This window comes from Peromyscus maniculatus, chromosome 23, assembly GCF_049852395.1.
Source record: "Peromyscus maniculatus bairdii isolate BWxNUB_F1_BW_parent chromosome 23, HU_Pman_BW_mat_3.1, whole genome shotgun sequence".
Classification (NCBI taxonomy): domain Eukaryota; kingdom Metazoa; phylum Chordata; class Mammalia; order Rodentia; family Cricetidae; genus Peromyscus; species Peromyscus maniculatus.
In genome coordinates, this window is record NC_134874.1 from 51,518,130 (window position 1) to 51,543,721 (window position 25,592).

Consider the following 25,592-nt stretch of genomic DNA (forward strand, 5'->3'; position numbering starts at 1 on the left):
AGGGAGATTGGACTGTAATTCTCTTTCTTTGTTGCATCTTTGTGTGGTTTGGGTCTCAGGCTAACTGTAGTCTCATAAAAGGAGTTTGGTAATATTCCTTCTGTTTCTATCGTGTGGAACAATTTGAAGAGTGTTGGTATTAGCTCTTCTTTGAAAATCTGGTAGAATTATCTGCTGAAACCATTGGGTCCTGTGCTTTTTTTTGGTTGGGAGCCTTTTTTTTAGACAGGATTTCTCTGTGAAGCTTTGGAGACTGTCCAGGAACTTTCTCTCTAGTCCAGGCTGGCCTCTAACTCACAGATATCTGTCAGCCTCTACATTCCAAGTGCTGGTATTAAAGGCATATTCCACCACACCTGGCCAGTTTGGGAGACTTTTAATGACTGTTTCTATATCCTTAGGAATTACAGATGCATTTAAATTATTTGTCTGATCTTGATTTAACTTTGGTATTAGGTACCTATCCAAAAAATCATCCATTTCTTTTAGATTTTCCAATTTTGTGGAATACAGGTTTTTGAAGTATGTCATCATGATTCTCTGGGTTTCCTCATTATCTGTTGCTATGTCTCCCTTTTCCTTTTTGATTATGTAAGTTTGGATGCTCTCTCTCTCTGCCTTTTGGTTAATCTGGATAAGAGCTTATCTATCTTGTTGATTTTCTCAAAGAACTAACTCTTTGTTTTCATTGATTCCTTTTATTGTTCTCTTTTTTTTTCTATTTTATTGATTTCAGCCTTCAATTTGATTATTTCCTGGCATCTATTCCTCCTTGGTGAGTTTGCTTCTTTTTGCTCTAGAGCTTTCAGGTGTGCTGTTAAGTCACTAATATAACATTTCTCTATCTTCTTTATGTGGGCATTTAGTGCAATGAATTTTCCTCTTAGCACTGCTTTCAGAGTGTCCCACAGGTTTGGGTATATTGTACATTTGTTTTCATTGAATTCTAGGAAGGTTTAATGTCTTTCTTTATTTCTTCCTTGACCCAGTGGTGATTCAGTTGGGCATTATTCAGTTTCCATAAAATGTTAGACTTAATGTAATTTCTGTTGTTGTTGAAATCTAACTTTAATCCACAGTGGTCTGATAAAATACAGAAGGTTATTCCAATTGTTTTGTATCTGTTGAGATTTGCTTTGTGACCAAGCATGTTGCCAGTTTTAGAGAAGGTTCCATGGGGTGCTGAGAAGGAGGTATATTCTTTGTTGTTAGGGTGGAATATTCTATAGAGATCTGTTAAGTCCATTTGAGTTATAATATCTGTTAGTTCCCTTATTTTTCTGTTATGTTTCTGTCTGGCAGACCTGTCCATTGGTGAGAGTGGGGTGTTGCCATCTCCCACTACTAGCGTGTGGGGTTTGATGTGTGATTTAAACTTTAGTAATGTTTCTTTTACATATGTGGATGCTCTTGTATTTGGGGCCATAAATATTCAGAATTGAGATTTCATCTTGGGGGATTTTTCCTGTGATGAATATGTATTGTCCTTCCTGATTTCTTTTGATTGATTTTAGTTTGAAGTCAATTTTATTAGATACTAGGATAGCTACACCAGCTTGCTTCTTATATCCATTTGATTGGAAAGTCTTTCCCCAGCCTTTTATTCTGAGGTAGTGTCTGTTTTTTAAGTTGAGGTGTGTTTCTTATATGCAGCAGAAGGATGGTTCCTGATTTTGTATCCATTCTGTTAGCCTGTGTGTTTTTATATATAAATTAAGTCCATTGATATTGATGGATATTAATGACCAGTGATTGTTAATTCTTGTTATCTTTTGGTGGAAGTGTGTGTGTGTGTGTGTGTGTGTGTGTGTGTGTGTGTGTGTGTGTATGTGTTTCGTTTCTTTGGGATTTACTGCTGTGGGATTATCTATTGCCTGTGTTTTTTGAGTGTATCTGACTTTCTTTTTTTTTAATTTAGTTTTTCTTTTTTTAATTTATTTATTTTTTATTATCAGCTTGATACAGTATAAATTCTTAGTGAAATGTTTAACTGAGACTTGCTCAGTAATTGAGTAAAACCAACACTTATTATAAGCCACAGTCATTCTAGGGTCCCCCTGCTATATAGCCTCCATGGTTCTGTGGGTTGCTGTCTGATTGTCCTTTGCTTTATATCTAGAATCCACATATGAATGAATACATACCATGTTTGTCCTTCTGGGTTTGGGTTACCTCACTCAGGATGATTATTTCTAGTTCCATCCATTTGCCTGCAGATTTCATCCTTCATTGTTTTTCTTTTCTAAGTAGTACTCCACTGTGTATATGTACCACATTTTCTTAATCCATTTTTCAGTTGAGAGGCATCTAGGTTGTTTCAAGGTTCTGTCTATTACAAATAGTGCTGCTATGCACATAGTTGAGCATGTATGTTTGTGGTATGATTGAGCATTCCTTGGGTATATACCCAACAGTGATATGGCTGGGTCTTGAGGTAGTTAGAGTCCCAGTTTTCTGAGAAACTGCCATGCTGATTTCCACAGTGGTTGTATAAGTTTGCATTCCCATCAACAGTGGAAGAGTGTTCCCTTTACTCCACATCCTCTCCAACATTGACTGTCATTAGTGTTTTTGATCATAGCCATTCTGACAGTGTAAGGTGGTATCTCAGAGTCGTTTTGATTTGCGTTTATCTGATGATTAAGGATGTTGAGCATTTCTTTAAATGTCTTCAGCCATTTGTGATTCTGTTGTGAATTCTCTGTTTAGCTCTTTAGCCCATTTTTAATCGGATTGTTCAGTATTTTGATGTCTAGTTTTTTGTGTTCTTTATATACTATGGAGATCAGTCCTCTGTCAGTTGTGGGGTTGGCTTCAGTGCAGAATTCTACCAGATTTTCAAAGAAGAACTAATTCCAATACTCTTCAAATTGTTTCACACAATAGAAAGTGACTTCCTTAGGTTGGAATTTTCCTACTAGTGCTTTCTGTAGAGCTGGATTTGTGGATAGGTAATGTTTAAATCTGGTTTTGTATTGAAATGCCTTGTTCACTCCATCTATGGTGATTGAAAGTTTGCTGGGTATACTGGTCTAGGCTGGAATCCATGGTTTCTTTGTGTCTGTATTACATCTGCCCAGTACCTTCTGGCTTTCAAAGTCTCCATTGAGAAGTCGAGTGGTATTCCGATGTGTCTGCCTTTATAAGTCACTTGGCCTTTTTCCTTTGCTGCTCTTAATATTCTTTCTTCATTCTGTATGCTTAGTGGTTTAATAATTATGTGTTGAGGGGACTTTTTGGGGAGTATAGTCTATTTGGTTTTCTATAAGCTTCTTGTATCTTCATTGGTATTTCCTTCTTTATGAAGGGAAAATTTTCTTTCATGATTATGTTGAATATATTTTCTGTGCCTTTGAGTTGGTATTATTCTTCTTATTCTATACCTATTATTCTTAGGTTTTGTCTTTTCATGGTGTCCCAGCTTTCCTGGATGTTTTGTGTTATGACTTTGTTGTCTTTAATGTTTTCTTTGACTGAGGAATCTATTTCCTCTATTGTATATTCAGCGCCAGAGATTCTCTCTTCCATCTCTTTCATTCTGTTGTTTATACTTGCCTCTTTGTTTCCTGTTCATTTACTCAGATTTTCTATTTCCAGCCTTCCCTCATTTTGTGTCTTCTTTATTGCCTCTATTTCAGTTTTCAAATCTTGAACTGTTTCCTTCACCTCTTTAATTGCTTTTTTGTTTTTTTTTTAAGGGATTTATTGAATTCTTCCAATTTTTTGTTTATCTTTCCTCAGTTTCTTTAAGGGAATTTTCATTTCCTCTTTAAAGACCTCTATCATCTTCTTAAAATCATTTTAAAGGTCAATTTATTCTGCTTCTTTTGCATTGGGATGTTCAGGTCTTACTGATGTAGAACCACTAGGTTAGGATGTTGCCATACTGGTCTTTATATTGTTGACTGTATTTTTGCACTGGTGTCTACTCATCCCTTCCTCTTCTCAGTGAAAGTGGTGTCTGTGTCTGAGGGAGCCTCTCAGTTCGATTCATACTCTTGGTCCAATGGGAACTCTTGGTCTAATTGGAGCTCTTGGTCCAGTCAGTGCTGATGGACTCTGTGTCTCAGGGAGCAGCTGTGGTTTCAAAGGGTGAGTGGGTTTAGGAGGTAGGGTGGGGCTTTTACTTACAGGGTCCAGTGGGGATGGTGGTAGTCTGACCTGCCTGCAAGAGACCTGCCTGCTGGCCTCAAACTAGGACTGCAATGGATGGTGTGGGGGCACAGGGACTTGCCCTTGGGCCCAAAGCCTGGAGGCTGGGGTGATCGATCAGCTATGAGAATAGACTCACCTCTTAGTCTAATCTGCACTAGTAGACTCTCAGAAGTATAGTTATTAAGTGATTAACTAAGCAGGCAATGGATGAAAATTCTAAGTGATGATGTCACTAATGTTTGGAAGAAAAACATAGCACTATTTTGAATATGGAGAGTCAAGGATAAAAGTCACAGTGATGGACCATAATTCAGCATCTATGGACTATCAACATATGATGGTGTCAGGAGAAGCTGTGGCCATCCACCGATGGCTATACCCTCTTTCATGGGAAATGTGAATCAGACTGAATGGTTGTGACTACAAGCTGGGAAGGTAAAGGTAGAAATGGATAGAAAAATGTGTCTGGGTTTATGTCTGAAAACTCAGCTGTTCCATAATTCATACAAGGAAGGATTTCTGGCTTTCTGCCTCACAGGATAGAATATATAGATGTCCTACACATTTCACAAAAGCCAGCAGAAGTTTGTAGCTAGAGTTTTCCTGCCTTGCCCACAGTCAGGACAAATCTTTGTCACCTGCCAGTCCCACAGCCGCTCAGAACCAACCAAGTAAACACAGAGACTTATATTGCATACAAACTGTATGGCCGTGGCAGGCTTCTTGCTAACTGTTCTTTTATCTTAAATTAACCCATTTTTATAAATCTATACCTTGCCACGTGGCTGGTGGCTTACCGGCATCTTTACATGTTGCTTGTGCTGGCGGTGGCTGCAGTGTCTCTCCCTCCTTCTTCCTGTTTCCCTAATTCTCCTCTCTCCTTGTCCCGCCTACACTTCCTGTCTGGTCACTGGCCATCAGTGTTTTATTTATATAGAACAATATCCACAGCAGAAGTTAGTCACAGTTGGGACACCATAATGAAATTTTGAACTTTCAGCATCAGGAAGTATGATAACTTCAAATCTACATTCTATCCTACCATATGGAGACATCACAGTGCCTCATAAATATGTACAATTTTCAGAGACTCCTTGCAGTTTAGGTAGTTTAGCTTAAAAATATTTTAAGGCTGTGACTGATGTACAAAATTATGATGATTTTTTTTCTGTGTTGCCCTCAGACTCCTCAATCTGTATGTACACAGAGCTGTGGTCCAGGTTTCTGGAAAATTCTAGAAGACGAAAGACCGATCTGCTGTTTTTCTTGTATGCTTTGTCCAGAGAGTTACATTTCCAACCAGACAGGTAGAGAATTAATATTTTCCTCAATCTGCTTGTGAATGTACAAGGAGAAAACTAACACATGATCATGGTGTTGTGATGCAGCACCGTTCTCCATATCTTTCCCACTCATCCCCATGTTCATTAGTAATCACTGCTGATGCCACACAATGTGTGAACATTTGAGTGGCAGTCTTCATGTTATTGTGTCATCTGCATCCCTACTTCCCCAAACTACCTTTCATTACATGGTAGTTTCACCTCAGCTCTTGCAGTGATCCATGCTATGTACTGCCAGGCAATATGAGGTGTGCAAGTGTCCAGGCTGCATGTGTATTCCTTGAATAAATGAATCCAATGATTCTTTCCTGAAAATAAGTACTGGAAAAGTGCATGTGGGGCTGTTTCCTAAATGTACCATATAAAGAATTAAGTTTACCACATTTAGAATTGTCATTTGGAATATTAAACATAGTATGAAAAACAAGTCTTTGTAAAGGAAGGTACAGCTGTTGACCTTTGTCTAGGATGATGGTCAGCCCTGAGATCATATATACAGCTAATATTATATACACATAACATGTGGTATTTAGGAACACATGCATTCATGCACACACAAATCAAAAATTAATGAAAAAGAGGAATAAATTTAACAGAAAATAAGACTATGTTGAGTCCAGGAGAGAGATTAGGAAAAAATGAGAAGAGAGGTAATGAGGTAATTATATTACAATTTAAATAATAAAAGATAACATGAAGAAAAATTGGTGAAGGTAGAATATGAAATTCTGATAATGATGACAATCTACTATTTAACTACTGGCTTCAATAAAACCAACACTAAGCAACTGTATAACAAATGGAATGTGTTATCACAACAAATGAAAGTCGGGGAGATGAATTAAATAGAATTTAGTTTTCTAAAAGCTAATGTTACCATAGGTTAAATTATTGGCAGAGTGCTCTGTGATTGTCATCATCATAAGGGCAGGGTAACTGGAAATATCTAATTCCTTAATGGATGTCTTCAGGTAAAAAAAAGGTTATTAAAATAACTCTTTCTGATTATTTTGATGTAGGTGTGCATGTGTGCATGCATGTATGTGCCACAGCTCACATGTGGAGGACAGAGGACACTTTTGTAGAGCTGGGGCATCTTCTTTGACTTTGGCATATGTTTAGAATTCAAACTCAGGTTATCAGGTTTGCATGATTAGCCCTTTTCTCTACAGAATTATATTATTATACTAACACCTATTCTGATTCTTAGAGCATTTGCTACATCAAGCATTTGTTTTTTGTTTCCTTTTCTTTTGATTTTGAAATTATAAAGAAATTGTGTTATTTTTCTTTCATTTTCCTTGATGTTAAATGTGTCGTATACACCTTATTACTCTCTTTCACATTAACAGCCTCTTTTTAATTGATTGGGTTACAATCATATATGTATACATATGAATTACTAATATAACTGGATTGTTCTGTATGACATTACTTGCATATATGTTGTTAGGGCTGACCATTTTGTTTTGAGTGACAAACTGTGCTCTTCCCTGGGGAAGACTATTTCTCCCCCTCTCAACATTTTGTAGTTGCATCCTGTTCTTTGGGTAGGGTTGGGGCATTGTGGTCATTCTCCTGAATACTTTGGCATGTCTGCTGCTGTTTTTTTCTGGTCAGTTCCACATATCTATGTGGTCATGTTGGTAGGACTTATGGGTTTAGCTTATGATGTTACTAGGAGACACAATCTCACAGAAAAATCCCTGAACTTTCAATTTTTATCATCTTTCCACAACCTAATCTGAAAATGTTCTGTGAGCCTTAGTTTTGGGAATGGTATTGGAGATTTATCCACTGGAGATGCCCTCCACAACTCTGCATTTGATTCGTCAGTCCATAATGGTCTCATCTGTTGTGAAGAGAAGTTTTCTTGCTGGGGGGCGGGGTAAAGACTACAGTTATCTGTGGGAATCAGGGTAAACATTTACATATTATTGTTACAGATTATACTGGTTTAGTAAATTAGTAATAACCATGACTTCACTATCACTGAGTACTTAGGTTTCAGGCATAGGAATGGTTTCTTTATTGTTGAGTGGGTCTTGAGTCCTATTTAAAGAGTTGTTGAATACTGTCAAGGTATGCATGCCACTACCACACCCTTAGGGTTTTGTGCTATGCTGGTCATTGATATGGCTCTTAGTGGACATAGCAGGCTAGGACTGTTGGTTGTCTCCATCATTTGGAAGCTTGCATGATGTCTTCTGGTATCAAGAATGCCAGTCCTCAGGGAAAGGGCATTCATATAAGCTCCACCTCCAGGGTCTCTGGGCTCTGTTTCTGAAGTACATGGTGTGGTCAGCAGTAGGGAATCACTTTTCAACTCTGCAGGATGAACAAGGGCAGCAGCGACAGGCGGTATGCTTTGGGAGCCACTTCACCAACTCTGGACAACAACTCCAAAGGAAGCTTCTCATGTCTGGTGTTGGGTTTGTGTTTACAGTCTTGTTCTTGGAGAGAGGAGCATCAGCCCAGAGGAGAAAGTGTTATTAAAGCTATATGTATCAGTATAAAGAGAATTAATGATATTGTAGGGTTTTTCTAGTTACAGTAATATTATGAGACTCTGGTTTTCAGACATCCTTACTGATATTTTACCACCTCCCTCCTTGTTCTGTATTTACTTACCTTCCTCTTCCCTAAAGTTCCCTCATCCCATTTTTCCTTTTTGATCACATCACTTATTCTGGACATCCTTATTGTTATTTCAGTCTCTTCCTTCCCTCACCTGTATTTATCTCTTTCTTACCTCAATGATTAGAGTCTCCCTCTTTTGCATGTCCCCATTCTGGTCATTTGTTCTCTGCTATTCCATTCTCTTATTCCCCAGCTCCTGCAGTTGTCCTGATCAGTTTTGTGTCTTCTGCAGTTTCTCCAGGACATGTACTCACATCTGAAGATTTGGAGATAGGAGCCTCAGATGAGAAAGAACATGTGACATTTGTCTTGGTGGGTCAGGATTTTTTGACTCAATATAATCTTTCTAGTTCCACCCACACATCCACAATGTTTATGATTTCATTTTTTTCTTTATACTCAAATGGTTTTCCATGGATTATTTGTATCAAAGTTTTATTATCCACTAGTCAGTTCTAGATTATTTAGATGTTTTTCTATTTCCTACCTGCTGTAAACAAAGCCGCATTGCACATAAAGAGCAGATACCTGTGGAGCAGGATGTGCAGTCCTAGGGAGGTAAGACAAGGAGTGGTTCTGCTGGGTCATATGGCAGAATTACTTTCCCCATGCTGATTTCCAAAGTGGCTGCCCCAGTTACAATCCCACCATAAATGAATGAGGATTTCCTTTTCCTCTGTGTCACTCAAGCATTTGTCGGTTGTTCTGTGGATCTTTATATTCTTCCTGTGGTGACATAAAATCTAAAGTTGTTTTGATTTATGTTTCCATATTTGCTAAGGATTGCAGACTTTTTTGAATTATTAATTAACCATTTTATTTCCAACTGAAAATCTCTTTTCAGATGCCAGGATCATTTCTTATAGAATAGGTCATTTGTTTTTTAAGACTTTGTTTTTATTTTTTTTCACTTCTTTGTGTATTCTGGTTCTCAATCCACTGTCAGATATATACCTGGCAAAGATTCTCTCCCATTCTGCAGGCTTTATCCCCACTCAGTTGACTGTTCCTTTGGCTGTAAAGAGGCATTTTATTTCATGAACTCCTACTTTTTCAGTTGTTAGCCTCAATTCTTGGGCAAATGGAATTCTATTCAGAAAGTCTTTTCCTAAACCTGGATCATGGAGACTTTTGCCTATGTTTTCTTTTAACAATTTCAGTGTTCCTGTTTTCAGGTTCAGGTCTTTGATCCTTTGGAGTTAAAATTTGCAACGGTGCTAGATATGTGCATAATTGCATTTTTCTACTTGTGGAACTCCAGTTTTTTGAAGAACATGTCTTCATGATGCTTTCAATTCTCAATCTTGTTTTTAGTGTCTTTATTGAATATTAAATGACTAATCTAACATATGCTCAAATTTGGGTTTTGGATTTATATATTGGTCTACAGGTATATTTTTCTGCCAGTGCCATATTATTTTGTGGTTGTTTTTGGCACAGCCATATCTGAATGTAATGGCAGAAGTCTTAAAGCTAGCACAGCTGCTTGACAAAGATCCAGCAGAGCTGAGCCACATGATGGCTGCCATGTCACCTTTGGTTTTCATCTCCACCTGTTACATACTTGGGGTACTTTTAACATTTGTACAATTTGGGCATGTTGGACTGATGGAAAATTCCATATGAATCAATTATGCCTACTCCAAGGAATGCTGCTTCTAAGCTTACCCAGGAAAGTGCTGAACATACTATCTCCCCTCTGCCACTTTAAGGGAGATATCCTTATGTACTTAAAGGTCTTCCTTATGCTTTGGAGGTTGTGACACATAAAGAAGAAGCCAGGGGTCTCTTCATGAGGCAATGAGACAATCTTGAAACATCTGGCCCTGTACTTACACTGGAACAAGATATTCAAAACAAAGTAAATTCAAAAAGGTCAACAAGATCTGGTGGGCAAGAGGAGTTGGCCACAGTTCAGATTACAAGGCTCTTCCCACTGTACACTCAGACATTTATGTGGCTTACAACTCTGTAGCAGGAGTCGTAAAAATTCTTATTAATAAAATCAAACCTGAGGCCAGTTATTGTGGTGAATACTGGAAGATCAGAGAAACAGAACAAGCCACAGCTACCTCACCCCGACAGTTCCTCAGCTGATCCTGTTTCCTCAGATTGCAAGATTCTCAGTCCTCATCCAGAATCGGTCTCTGCTGAACTGCTGCTGGAAGCCTGAAAGCTTAACCAGCCAAATGCTTCTAGTTTCTGGTCTTCAAGCCTTACATATCTTTCTGTTTTTGCCATCACTCCCTGGGATTAAATGTTCACTTTTTGGTTTTAAAGGCATGTGTCACCATGCCTGGCTGTTTCCAATGTGGCCTTAAACAGATGGATTTCTGCCTCTGGAATGCTAGGATTAAAGGTGTGTGCTACCACTGCCTATCCTAAGTATCTAGTAGTGGCTTTTCTGTTCTTTGATACCAGATAAGATTATTAGGGTACACAATATTTTGGGGAACACAATACCACCACACAACTCTGCCCTACATAGAGACATATTGATAAGTAAAATATGGAGTGGAAAGATGATAAAAGAATGAGGTGTTAGGACCTCCCTCTCTTAGAAGTTAGCTCATATAGGCCACAATAATATCATATGACCAAAAAACAACAGAATGCCAGGATTAGACATTTAGACAAATTCTATAAGGATATAAATGTGAACATTGATTGTATTATGCCAGAATTTGAATAATAACTGCAGCAGCTTTAGCCTGAGGATTTTTCCTGGGTACTCTGACCACTAAGAGTTATTAATACACTGCCTGGGACATGGCAAAATGCCCAGGGTGGTTGAAGATTTTGTTTTGGTCTAATGTCCTTGAAGCAACCAAAACAATCAGCCTGAGCACATGCTGTCATATTCCTCTAGATACTCAAAAATTGGGTTATGGAGTTTGAGTAAGAATGATAACTCTAGCAATGATGTCAAAACTTGAGGGGAAATGACTGGAAATGATAACTCTGTTCTGTCATTGTTTATTAATGATGACTAAAAGATGAGCAAAAGGAAGTGAACCATATGTCAAAAACAAAAATGATATGATCTATGTTTTGGAACATCGTTAATGTATCCCTGCTAACTAAATTCTGAATAAATAAAGAAACACTCTGGCTGCTAGTCAGTCAGGCTGCAAGATTCTCTCGAACACCATGGCCTGGCTCACTTCATTCTCCTGCGGACTCCTTACATCCTCTGCAGGACCCATCCACCACCGGGGAATGGCTTCCGGCAAGTTTTGGTGTTTTTTTTTTTTTTTTTTTTACTATGCCTCTGAGTTATATCATACAATTCAGAATGGTAATCCTTCTGTCATAGTTATTTCTTATTCAGTATTATTTTGGTCTCCTTGGTGTGTTGAATTTTGGTATAGTTTTTTTCTATCTGCAACAAGTGAGATCAAGATTTTTATTGGGTTTGCATTGAATTTATAAATAGCTTTCAGTAGAATGTTCATTTTCATAAACTTAATTCTCCCAATCAGTGATCACAGGATGGAATGTCTTTTAATTTTCTACTGTCTTTCCTGTTTTTTTTCAAGGGTTTAAAGTTCCCCTGTCAAAGTCCTTTGCTTCCTTGCTTAGATTTATTCCTAAGTAATTTATTTTCTTTAGGAGAATTGTGAATGGGAGTCTGTCCATGCTCTCCTTCCTATGTTTGTTGTTAGTGTATAAAAAAAAGGACATTGATTTGTGCAAGATGATTCTGTATCCTGTCACATAGTTGTATTTGTTAATCATTTCAAGAATTTTTGTGGTATATTTTGGGGGGATCTCCAGTGTATAATACCATATCATCTGTAAATAGGGATAGTTTGACTTCTTTCTCTATTTGTATTCTTTTAATTTACTTTTCCTGCCTTATTGCTCCAACTAATACTCTGAGCACAATATTGAAAAGGAGTGGGAGTGGTGGATTTAGTTGTCTGATTTCTTACTTCAAAGGAATTGCTTTAAGCTTTTCTCCATTGAGAATGATATTGCCTGTGGGTTTCATATATATTACTTTTATTGTGTTGAGGCACGTTCCCTCTTTCTGTATATTGTCTAGAACATTTATGATAAAGGGAGTTGAATTTTGTCACCTTTTTTCATCTATTGAGATATTCATGTGACTTTTGTCTATACAACCATTTATGTGGATTTTACACTTATTGAGTTGAATATGTTGAACTATTCCTACATTTCAATGATAAGGCCATCTTAGTCATGGTATACAATAGTTTTGATGTGAGTCTGTATTTATTTGCAAACATTTTATTGAGTCTATGTTTATCAGGGATAATGGCATGTGGTTTTCTTGTTTTTGTTGTGGCATTCCCTGGTTTTGGTATTAGAATGAAAATGGCTTTCTAAGGGAGCTTGGAAATGATCCTTCTCTTCTATTTTTTAAATATTTTAAGAAGGTCTGACTACATGTTCTTTGAATGTCTGGTGGAATTCTGCTTTGAGTTCATCTGAACCTGGACATTTTTATAGCTGGAAGGAATTTATTGTTGTTTCAATCTGCTGTGTATTATGTGTTTGTTTAGCTTGTTGACTTGGTGTTTTGATTTTATAATGGTTTGGCCGAATCTAGAAACTTATCCATTTCATATAGGTTTTCAAGAATACTGGAATACAGATTTTCTTTTGTTTTTTATAATAGTCCCTTACAATAGTCTATGCTTCTTGGTGTTTGTTGTAATATTTCCCTGTAATTTCTGATTTCTTTTTCTTTCTTTCTTTCTTTCTTTCTTTCTTTCTTTCTTTCTTTCTTTCTTTCTTTCTGTCTTTCTTTCTTTCTTTCTTTCTTTCTTCCTTCCTTCCTTCCTTCCTTCCTTCCTTCCTTCCTTCCTTTCTTTCTTTCTTCCTTTCTTCTTTCTTTCTTCCTTCCTTTATTTCGTTCTTTCTTTTTTTTTTGGTCATTTCCGATTTCTTAATCTGACTCCCCCATTTCTTTCTTTGGGCTACTTGAACCAAGTGTCTGTCTTTATTTATCTCCTCAAAGAATCAGTTCTTATGTTGGTTGCTTCTTTGTATTGTTTTCTTTGTTTCTATTTCATTTATTTCTGCTCTGATTTTTGTGGTGGTATTGTGTTCCCCGAAATATTGTGCACTCTAATAAACTTATCTGGGGTCATAGACAGAATATCCACAATATTAAACATAGAAGATAGGCAGTGGTAGCACATGCCTTTAATCCTAGCATTCCAGAGGCAGAAATTCATGTATTCAAGGATAGAGCCAAGCATGGTGACTCACGCCCTTAATCCCAGAAAGCGAGTCTTTAATCCCAGGGAGTGATGGTAGAAAGCAGAAAGGTATATAAGGTGTGAGGGCCAGAAACTAGAAGCATTTGGCTGGTTAAGCTTTTAGGCTTCTAGCAACAGTTCAGCTGAGAGCCATTGGGATGAGGACACAGAAGCTTCCTGTCTGAGGAAACAGGATCAGCTGAGGAACTGTCGAGGTGAGGAAGCTGTGGCTTCTTCTGCTTCTCTGATCTTCTAGCATTCACAACAATAACTGGCCTCAGGTTTGTTTTTATTAATAAGACTCTTTAATATTCATGCTACAGATTTTATTATTTCTTGCCATTATTTTGGCTTGTGTTTGCATTTTTTGTTTTTTCAATTTTTGAGTTGCATCATTAAGCCATCTACTTGTGTTCCATCTGATACTTTTAACGTAGGCACTTAGAGCTGTAAATTTCCCTTGTAAAACACCTTTCAATGTGTCCCAGGAGTTTTGTTGGTTTGTGTTTTCATTTTCATTTAGTGCTAGGAAATTGTTTATTTCTGTCTTGATTTCTTCTTTGACTCATTCATCAGTAAGTACTGACTTGTTTTATCTCCAAGGAGTCTGTGTATTTACTAGAGATATATTTGCTGTCATGTTTAAGTTTTCTTGTATTGGCATAAGATAGGACAGGTATTTCAATCTTTTTGAATTTGTAAATACCTGTTTTGTGTTACATGATTTGTATTATTTTTGAAGAGCTCCCATGTTTTAAAGAACAGAATAAATTTTCTTTGCAGTTTGTGGGGGATACTATGTAGATATCTGTTGAGTCCATGAAATTTGAGATGTGACCTAATTCTGATATATTTCTCTTTATTTTTTCCCAGATGCCCTGTCTCTTGGATAAAGTGGGCTTTTGAATTCACACACTATTAGTAGATTGTTGTTACTGTGTCACTAAACACAGCAGTACAATTTTTATAAAATTAGCTGCCCCAGAATTGGATGTGTACATGTGTAGAGTTGTAACATCTTTTTTAATTGCTCTTCCCTTGATTAGAATGTAGTTTCCTGTTTTTCTTTTTCTAATTAGTTGTAAATTAAAATCTACTTTGCCAGATGCCATGGTGGCATGCATGCTTGCTTCCTGAATGTATGTAACTGGAGTATTTTGTCTGCCGTTTTATTTTAAGGTGGTGTTTATCTTTAAAATTAAGATATGTTTCTTGAAGAGAAGAGGCAGATAGATTTTGTTTTATGATCCATTCAGCTAGTCCACATTTTTAAATGAAGAATTTATGCCATTGATATTTAAGATATTGTAGAAACTTGTGTTATTTGTGGTCACTCTGCTGTTGAAATTTATTGTTTTCTGTGGTCACAGTGGTGTTTCATGTTGTAATAATTATGTCTTCTTATTTCTTTCCACCATCTCTGCTGTGTTCATTGCTTTCTTCAGTCTAAAATATAACTTCGTGTATTTTCCTTAGTTCTGGTTTGGTGGATATGATGGTGTAGGCCATTTATGTCTTGGAAAGGTTTTTATTTTTCCTTCAGTTTGGCAGTTATTTTTGCTGGGTACATTTCTCTAGACTGGCCAATATAGTCTTTCAGGACTTGACATGCTTTGCTCTAGGCTTTTCTGGCTGTCATGGATTCCATTTAGAAATCAGCTTCTATTCTCTTGGATTTTCATTTATATTTTCCTTGTCTTTTTTTTCGTCTTCCAGCTTTCAGCACACCTTCTTATTATGTTTTTAAGTGATAATTAAAATTTATTCTAAAATATTTTTCTTTGTTAGTGTTTTAGTAATAATATGCTGTTAGGGATTTTCTTTTCTGGTCTTGTCTATTGGTGTACTCTGTGCTTCTTCTATATATTTGGATATATCTTTCCATGGTTTCATTAACTCTTCTTCTATGAAACTGACCTTATTGAAAAACTGGTCTATGTCATTGACCTGGAATTCTTCTCCATCATCTTTGCCAATAATGTAAAGATTCAGTTTTCTCAAAGCATCCCACACTTCCTTTTCCGTTTCAATTTTTCATATTTCTTGATTACTTTTATCCTCTATTCTATCTTGGATCCTAACTTCTCCTTTCTGCTTGTTTCCTCTGACATGGAAGGCTGTCCTGGAGTTTCTGGCTGGACTATGTGTTTTTTCAGTCCTGTCCTCATTTCAGCTTGAGTCTTCATCATGCTTTCTATTTCTTTGTTGAATTCCATGTACAAGTCTTGTATTGTCTTCATCATTTACTTCAGGTTTATGTTTGTGTTTTCTAGGGATCATTATGGCATTGATTCTCCTTGAGTTATTTCTCTTTAGTTTTATTAAACTGTTTGTGTCTTCTTTCAACTGCTTAAATTACTCTGTGAATATAAGGAATGTTCTTTGACAGTCTGTGTCCTGAATTTTAGTAGGTAATACTCATTGGCAAACATTTCTACCAGACCGGTATATTTGGAGAGAATATACTGTCTGTATCTGTGATATTATTGGTATTTTTGATAAAATTTGGGCATGTGGATGTTTTATTACTCCTAATATTCATATACACAATACAAATTGTGGCAAAAGAGATTATATATAAGCTTGTTATGTCTAGAGGTTGAAAATGGCTTATATGTAATAAAATAAAATACAAAGAATGGCCTGGGCTTTTGTACAGCATGTGGGTCCTTACTGATGCCTGAAGTGTGGGGGTACACCCGGCTGGATGCAGAGTTTGGATGAAGAATTTGGATGTTGCTGAAACATTCATGAATAATTAAAATGTGCTGGAGGTATTATTATCCCAGGTCTAAGTTTTACTACAGAGTTATAGTAATAAAAAAGGATGGTATTGGCATAAAGGCAAACATATAGGCCAAGGGAATTGAATTGAAGACCCAGACATAAATCCACACACATATGGACACCTGATACTTTATGAAGAATCTGAAAATACACACTGAAAAAAGGGTAGCATCTTCAAAAAATGATGCTCATCTAACTGGATGACTGCATGTAGAAGAATGCAAATAGACACATACTAATTATTCTGCACAAAACTAAACTGCAGACGGATCAATAACTTCAACATAAGGCCAGATACATTGAACCTCATAGAGGAGAAAGTGGGGAGTGCCCTTAAACCAATTTTCACAGGAATGACCTTCTGGAGAGAATATCATTAGCACAATCACTAAGAACATCAATTCATATATTGGACCTCATGGTGCTGAAGTGGTTCTGTGTAAAAAGGACACCAGAACTTGAGCAAAGTTACATTCTACTAAGTTGGAAAATATTTCTGCCAGTTATATTTCTGAGAGATGGCTAATATATAAAATGTGTAAAGAACTCAAAAGAGAACTGAACATCAAAATACAAGACAGTTAAAATGGGGTACAGAAGGAAGCAGAGTTTTCTCAAAATATAAAACTAGATTGGCTGGGAAACACTAAAAAAGGTTCAACATCTCTAGTCACTAGGAAATATGAATCAAAACTACAGGATTGCAAAGTCAATGAAACAAATGAAAGTATTCCCTGGCAAAGGTCTGTGGAAGGGAAAACGTTTACTTATCCATCGCTGGTGGTTGTGCAGACTTGTATAGACCCTATGAAAACAGTGCCATTTCCTCAGGAAGCTGGGAATATTTCTACCTCTAGATCCAGATAAACCACACTTTGGTTCTATCAGAAGGACCAGAGACCCTTACTCAACCATGTTCATTGCTGCTCTACTTTGAATAGTCGGAACCTGGAAAGAGCTTAAATATCAAGCAATGGATAATAGATAATGCACATTTGGTACATTTAGACATTGGGATATAATTCAGTTGTTAAAGAATAAAATCAATTTCCCACAAAGGGGTCCTATTGGATGTATTAACCATATTTGAGGGCAGGCCCCATGCAAATCATTAGAAAGCCAATAAAAAATTAACTCAATTGTATTTTTGTACACTTTTTTTTCTTCTCATTTTGCTTTAGTGGGAATTTTTCCCATTTTTTTCTTTGCTTGTTTAATTTCATTTCTGCTTTTATGGAGTCTCTCTCTCTCTCTCTCTCTCTCTCTCTCTCTCTCTCTCTCTCTCTCTGTGTGTGTGTGTGTGTGTGTGTGTGTGTGTGTGTGTGTGTGTGTGTGTGTTTAGGACATTTTGTATCCTAAAGACAGAGGAAGAAAATAAGAGAAAGAGGGAGGGAATATAAAATTTGTGGTGTCTTATTTAGAGTTTCAATTACTATGAAGAGACCCCTTGACCAAACCAAGTTTAATAATTAGAAACATTTAATTTGACTGGCTTACACTCTCAGAGGTTACTCCATTATCATCACACTATGGTAAAGGGGATTATTTCCTTTATTTCTTCTTCAGCCCCTTTATCATTTTGTATGAAGAAGGGGTGCTGGTTTTTTTTTAGTTAATTTTGTATCCAGCCACTCTGCTGAATGTGTTTATCAGGTGTAGGAGTTCCATGGTAGAATTTTCTTGGGTCTTTTATGTATACTATCATATCATCAGCAAATAGTGAAATTTTGCCTTCTACTTTTCCAGCTTGTGTCCTCTTGGTACTTTAGTTGTCTTAGTGCTCTAGCTAGAACTTCAAGTACTATGTTGAGTAAATATGGGGAGAGTGGACAGCCTTGTCTTCTCCCTGATTTTTGCAGAATCTTTTGAATTTCAGTTTAATTTGATGTTGGCTGTCAGCTTGCTATATGTTGCCTTGATTATCTTTAAGTGTGTTCCTTGTATTCCTGATCTCATAAAGACTTTTTATCAGAAAGGGGTGTTGGATTTTGTGAAAGGCTTTTTTAGCATCTATTCAGATAACCATGGTTTTTTTTCAGTTTGTTTATGTGGTGGATGAATTGACAGAGTTTTGTATGTTGAATCAGCCCTGCATCTCTGAGAAGAAGCCTATTTGATCCTGATGGATGATCTTTGTGATACGTTCTTGGATTTGGTTTGAAAGTAATTTATTGGGTATTTTTGCATCAAAGTTAAAGAGGGAAGTTGGTCTGTAAATCTCTTTCTTTTTGAGTCTTGGTGTGTTGCAGGTATCAGGGTGACTGTGCCCTCCTCAAATGAATTGACAATGACCCTTCTGTTTCTATTTTGTGGAATAATTTGAGGAGTATTGGCATAAGCTCTTCTTTGTAGGTCTGATAGATTTTGGCACTAAAACTGTCTGGCCCTGGGCTTTTGTTGGTTGGGATACTTTTAATGATGATTTCTATTTCCCTGGGAGTTATAGGCATATTTATGTGGCCTATCTGTTTTGATATAAATTTGGTATGTGGTACCTATCTAGAAAAATATCCATTTCCTATAGATTTTCCAAATTAATGGAGTACTGATTTATGACCTAATGATTCTTTGGATTTCCTCAGTGTCTGTTATGTCCTGCTTTTGGTTTCTGATTTTGTAAATTTCAATATTTTCTCATTGCTTTTTAGTTAGTTTTAATAAGGGTTTGACTATCATGCTGATTTTCTCAAAGAACCAACTCTTTGTTTCATTGATTTCTCTGTATTCTCTTTGTTTCTATTTATTGATTTCAGCATTCACTTTTATTATTTCTTGCTACCTACTCCTCTTGGGTAGGCCTTCTTCTCTTTGTTCTACAGCTTTCAAGTGTGTTCTTAAGTTTCTGGTATGAAAATTATCTAGTTTCTTTATAAAGGCACTTGGTGTTATGAATTTTTCTCTTAGCACTGCTTTCCTTGCGTACCATCAGTTTCCTATGATGTGTGTTCATTTTCATTGAATTCTAGCAAGGCTTTAATTTCTTTATTTGTTCCTTGACCCAGTGGTCATTCTTTAGAGAATTGTTAAGTTTTCCTAAGTTTGTAGGCTTTATCTCGTTTAATCCATGGTGGTCTGATAGGATACAGAGAGTTATTTCAATATTTTTATAGCTACAGATATTTGCTTTATGACCAAGTATATGGTTAATTTTGGAGAAGGTTCTATGAGGTGCTAAGAAGAAGACATATTCTTTTGTGTTTGGGTGAAATGTTTTGTAGATACCTGATAGGTCCATTTGAGTCATAATGTTCGTTAATTCCATTATTTCTTTGTTTAGTTTCTATCTGGATGGCCTGTCCAATGGCAAGAGTGTGGTTTTGAAGTTTCCCACTATTAATGTGTGGGGCTCGGTGTGTGATGTAAGCTTTAGAAATGTGTCTTTCACAAATGCCACAAATGTGCATTTGAGGCATAGATATTCAAAATCGAGATGACATCCTGCTGGATTTTTCCAATTATGAACTTCCTTTTCCATCTCTTTTGATTAACTTTGGTTTGAGCCTATGCTGTTACATATCAAGAGAGTTACATCAGCTTGCTTATTAGGTCCATTTGATTGGAAAATCTTTTTTCAATCATTTACTCTGAGGTAATATATACCTTTAATGTTGAGGTATGTTTCTTGTATACAACATAAGGATGAATCCTATTTTGTATCCATTCTGGTAGATGGATACAAAACACAGCCAGTGTGTTTTTATTGGGAGAATGTAGTCCCTTGATGTTGAGAGATATTAATGACCAGTGACTGTAATTGTTGTTATTATGTTTTTGGTGCTGGTGATAGTAGTGTGTGTGTGTTTTCCTTCTTTTGATTTTGCTGGTGAAAGATTATCTATTGCTAGTGTATGTGTGGTGTTATTTAACTTGGGTTAGAGTTTTCCTTTGAGTACCTTCTATAGGACTAGATTTGTGGGTAGGTATTGTTTAAATTTGACTTTTGGTTTTTCTATCTATGGTGATTGAAGGTTTCACTGGGTGTATTAGTCTGGGTTGTCATCGGTTGTCTCTTAAAGTCTGTGGTTTGGAATCTCTGTTGAGAAGTCGTGTGTGGTTGTTATAGGCCAGCCTTTATATTTTACTTTGCCTTTTTTCCCTTTCAGCTTTTAGTAGTCTTTCTTTGTTCTGTACATGTAGTGTTTTGAGTATTATGTGACATGGGGACTTTCTTTTCTGATCTAATCTATTTGTTGTTGTTGTTTTGGTAAGCTTCTTGTTCTTTTATAGGCATGTCCTTCTTTAAGTAATGGAAAATTTCATCTATGATTTTGTTAAATGTATTTCCTAGGTTTTTATGCTGAGATTCTTCTCCTTTTCCTTTTCTGATTATTGCTAAATTTGGTCATTTCATGGTGTCCCAGATTTTCTTGATGTTTTGTGTTAGGAGTTTTTTAGATTGAGTATTTTCTTTGCCCAATGAAACTACTTCTATTGCATTCAACACCTTGCATCTCTTTTATTATGTTGGTGCTGCTTGTATCTGTATTCACGTTTGCTCACCCAGATTGTCCTTTTCTTGAAATCCATCAGTTTGTGTTTTTTTTATTGCTTCTATTTCAATTTTCATACCATAAATACTTTTCTCTACATGCTTGTATTATTCTTGGCTATCCTGACATTATTTAAGTTATTTGTTCATTTCATCTTATTCTTTGATTCGCTTTGCATCAATTTATTTAAAGGAGTATTTCATTTATCCTTAAGGACTTCTATCATATTCAATAAAGTTGTTTCAAGGTCATTTTCTTTTGCTTTGGCAATGTTGAAATACTAAGGTCTTGATGTCACAGGATAGATGGGCTCTTGTGGGGTCATATTGCTCTAGCTGTTGTTGATTGTATTTTTATTCTGGCATTTATTCATCTGGGTTTGGAATGATTAGTTCTAGTGCCTGAATTCTGAGTTACTCTTCATTGGTTGGGTGTTTTCCTTCTCGCTTTCTGTTTCCTCTTTAGTTTTCTAGTCTAGTTGGGAATTCCTGTTCAAGTTGGAAGTTGTCCTTCTGGCTGTTAGCTTGGCCTTTGGTGTAGCAGGGGATCACTGTTCTTCTGACTGGTTTGGCCTGCATCTGTGATGAGGAATCTCTTTCTGTATGATGTGAATGTGTTGCTCTGATTGGTTGATAAATAAAATTCCGATTGGCCAGTAGCCAGGCAGGATGTATAGGGAGGATTAACTGACAAGAAGAATTCTGGGAAGAGGAAGTCTAAGTCAGCAGAGGCCAGCCCGCATTCCAGGGAGCAGCATGTAACAGCACACAGGTGAAGCCACAGAACACATGGCAACATATCGATTAACAAAAATGGGCTGAGTTTAAGTGTAAGAGCTAGTCAGTGGTAGGCCTGAGTTAATGGCTATATAGTTATAATTAATATAAGCCTCTGTGTGTTTACTTGGGGGATGTGATTGAGAGAGATTTGTCCCTACTGCCAGCAGGTGGGGACAAAAAAAATAACACACATGAGCAGCTGAAGACTGATCAAGCTGGTATGACTTAAGTTTAGAATTCTTTAAAGGATTACTTCACAGTTTTACTTCAATTGAACAAGTATATGACAATTTTATTTTCATTGCCCTAGAAAAACAAGAATAAACTTGTCAGCTCATGGTGTACCATGAGGTATTCATGGCAGACATTAGGAAGGGGATGTCTAAAGAGTTAGTGTCCTTCTTGACATGATAGTAAGGCACAATGAACAAAGCTACACACAACCTCAGTGCTCTTCATGGTAGAAGTACAAAATGTAAATAATTATAGAAGCTTAAATGTTGATTCATTTCTTCCCATAGATCAGCAGGAGTGTATCCCTTGCCCACTTCAAGAGTATTCAAACCCTGAAAGAAACATCTGCATTCCCAAGTCAGTGACATTCCTGTCCTTTGAGGATTCTCTGGGCAACGCTCTGTCCTGCACAGCTCTGTGCTTCTCTGTCAGCACAGCTGTAGTTTTGGGGATCTTTCTCAAACACCAAGACTCACCCATTGTTAAGGCCAATAACCGGACGCTCAGCTTCATCCTGCTCATCTCCCTCCTCTTCTGCTTTCTATGTTCCTTTCTCTTCATTGGCCACCCAAGCACAGCCTCCTGCATATTGCAGCAAATTACATTTGCACTTGTGTTCACTCTGGCTCTTTCCACTGTTTTGGCCAAAACTATAACTGTAATTCTGGCCTTTAGAGCCCTGAAGCCAGGAAGGACAATGAGAAGGCTGCTTGTCTCAGGCATCCATAACTCTGTCATCCCCATCTGTGTCCTGATCCAGTTTATTCTTCTTGGCGTCTGGCTGGGAACCTCACCTCCCTATATTGAGGCAGATGCACACTCTGAACAGAGTCACATCATCATTTTGTGCAACAAGGGCTCACTTACTGCTTTCTACTGTGTGCTGGGATACTTGGGGATCCTGGCCCTAGGGAGCTTCACTCTGGCTTTCTTGGCCAGGAACCTGCCTGACACATTCAATGAAGCCAAGTTCCTGACATTCAGCATGCTGGTGTTCTGCAGTGTCTGGGTCACCTTCCTCCCTGTCTACCACAGCACCAAGGACAAGGCCATGGTGGCTGTGGAGGTCTTCTCCATCTTGACTTCCAGTGCAGGGCTGCTAGGATGCATCTTTTTCCCAAAGTGCTACATTATTCTTGTTAAACCTGATGAGAACACTTTGATATATTTTAAGAACAAAATACAATCTAGATAGAATTGATTGGTTAATGAATTGAGTCCTTTTCATAAAATCCTTTAGTTTAGTATAGTAAAAATTGAACTTACTTTTCAGTAAGATTTTCTGAAATATATATTTAAACAAAATAGAAGAGCCCCTCACTGTGTCTCAAATACAGACAATCTATTTCCAAATAGAAGCTACTGCTGAAAATTCACTTTATTTAGCTATTCTTGTTACCTATAAATTTATGGGCAATAGACATTTTCAAAATTCAATTATGGCCAAGAGAACAGGCCCCTGCAACACCAGTCAAAACCAGAGCTCACCAGTTTCCAGACCCTGAATGGCCTGGATCCAGATGTTGTGGGTGCCACCTGGGGCTGGTCACTAGGAATGTCTGGCTCCTGGGATGAATCTTCTTCAGAGAAGCCCAGGTTCAGAAATCCCGTGGATGTTGCATCGAAGACTGATTCAGGGGAGGAGAGATTGCCAGGCCGGGAGTCAACAGAATTCCTGTTGACTGAAATGTCCTCTGTAGCAGTGTTGATGATGTCAGCAACAAGAGCATCTCTTCCTGGGACTGTGTTGTCTGAACCGGGCATCGCCTCCAGGCAGGAGGATCTGTGAGGCATGGTGTAGCTTCTGCATCTTTTGCCTCTTTCTTCCACACCCTCCTCCTTAAAGTGACCCTTCCCAGGATGTGTACTGGTTGTAAGTGCTGGATCACTGGCTCTCTTCAAGGGGAGAGGGAGGCCAACAGGACCTGCAGGACTGCTGGTTAACCAGGGCTTCTGATCTTGCTGATGGCTGTCTCCACCACTCCAGATCTCATAGATTCCCTGAATCATTCAAAGCTTAGCAGAAGAATGAAGTCCAGGTTTATAGAAAATTCTTCAAGAGAGAAAATGCAAAGGCCCACATCCAAACTCATCCCTGTGTCAGTGTTAGCCTGATCCCACAACCAAGTAAGCTCAAAGAATGGAGCAAATGTTAGCTCCTTTCCTTGATGAACATAGATGTGAAAATCATTCATGAGAGTCCCTGATACTTCACCTCCATCATCCAACACACTAAAGAGACCTTTGTTCATGGTCAGAATGGCAGAAGTAACATTTGTATCAAATGGAACAACAGCATAGCACATAAGGAGACTGTGGGAAGAATCCACACTCAGCACAGTGACTAGAGAACTGTTGTGTTCTAAGGAAAGTAGCTAAACTAGATAGAATTCTACAGGAGACAAGGCAGCTCCACAAACAGAAACAGGATCTACTTTGTCTCTCCTGGTCACAGGAAGGAGAGGGCTAGGCTTGTGTAAAGTCACAGTATGAGTCACAAAGATATGGTGGGGGACTGACATAGTGCAGAGGAACATGATCAAAGTACAGTATAGGCATGTATGGAAATGTATCATGCAATTGCTTATGAGAATGTGTATATATAAAAATATCCTGAGTGAAATAACCCAGACTCAGAAGGATAAACATGGTAGGTATTCACTCATAAGTGGATAGTAGATGTAAAGCAAAGGATAACCAGACTACAACCCATAGCTCCAGAGAAGCTAGCTAACAATGAAGATCCCAAGAGAGACACATAGATAGCCCAGCGGAGGAGAAATAGATGAGATCTACATGAACAAACTGGGGGTGAGGTGGGGTAATGGAGGGCAAGGAATGGAGGATGAGAACATAAGGGAATGGGGAGGTTTGAGCTGGAACAGGGACAGAGTGGGAGAGCAAGGAAAGAGACACCATGATAAATGAAGACACCATGGGAATAGGGAGAAACAGGATGCTAGGGAAGTTCTCAGGAATCCACAAGGATGACCCCACCTTAGACTATTAGCAATAGTCGAGAGGGTGCCTGAACTGTCCTAATTATAGAAGCTTAAATGTAATCAGTAATCAGTTCCAGTAATCAGAACAGTGAATACCTTAACTGTCATTATAGAGCCTCATCCAGTAACTGATGGAAGCAGATGTAGAGATCCATGGCCGAGTGCCAGGCCAAGCTCCAGGAGTCCAATCAATGAGAGAGAGGAGGGATTCTATGAGCAAGGGAGATTGAGATCATGATCAGAAAAAGTAAGAGACAACTATCCAAAGTAGAGGAAACACATGAACTGTGGACCAATAGCTGAGGTGCCCCCATGGGACTGGACTAAGCCCTCTGGATAGGCAAGACTGTTGTTTAGCTTGAACTGGCTACGGGGCCCCAAGTCAGTGGGATCAGGATCCATGCCTGGTGTATAAGCAGGCTTTTTGGAACTCAGTGCCTATGGTGGGACACCTCGTGCAGACTTAGTGCAGGGGGAGGAGCTTGGACCTGCCTCAATGAATGTACCAGGCTCTGCTGATTCCCCATGGGAGACCTTGCCTTGGAGGAGGTGGGAATAGGGGTAAGTTGGGGGGAAGGCTCAGGACCAGGAGGAGGGAGGATAGGGGAATCTGTGTATGCATGTAAAATGAAAAGAAAAAAATTAATAATAAAAATAAAATGAAATTCTCAAAGAACAAAAAATTAAATGTTTCTTCAAAAGTATTTACACATTAAAAAAGAAAAAAACTAAAATTTAAATATACTCTTATTGCATCTCATTATTCCATGTTCAGTTGCTATCCCTTGGAGTCTGCTCTTTTCTAAAGGGAAACAAAGGAGCTGTGGATCAGGTGGAGAGAGGAGGTGAGTGGAGGGAGGGGAGGATGCAGTCAGGATGGATACATACAGGAGGATGTACTGTATGAAAAAAGAATAAATATAAAGAAAAC

General features: G+C 37.8%; 1 protein-coding gene across 2 annotated transcripts in view; it reads left to right on the plus strand.

The window, feature by feature from the left end:
• LOC102928204 (vomeronasal type-2 receptor 26-like) overlaps positions 1–25,592 on the plus strand; it is a 144,767-nt gene that overhangs the window by 113,000 nt on the left and 6,175 nt on the right. For both annotated transcript variants that reach the window (XM_076561402.1, XM_076561403.1), the window contains one exon: positions 5,339–5,462. In XM_076561402.1, the coding sequence (XP_076417517.1) occupies positions 5,339–5,462 (124 nt within the window). The remainder of the gene's footprint in view (positions 1–5,338; positions 5,463–25,592) is intronic.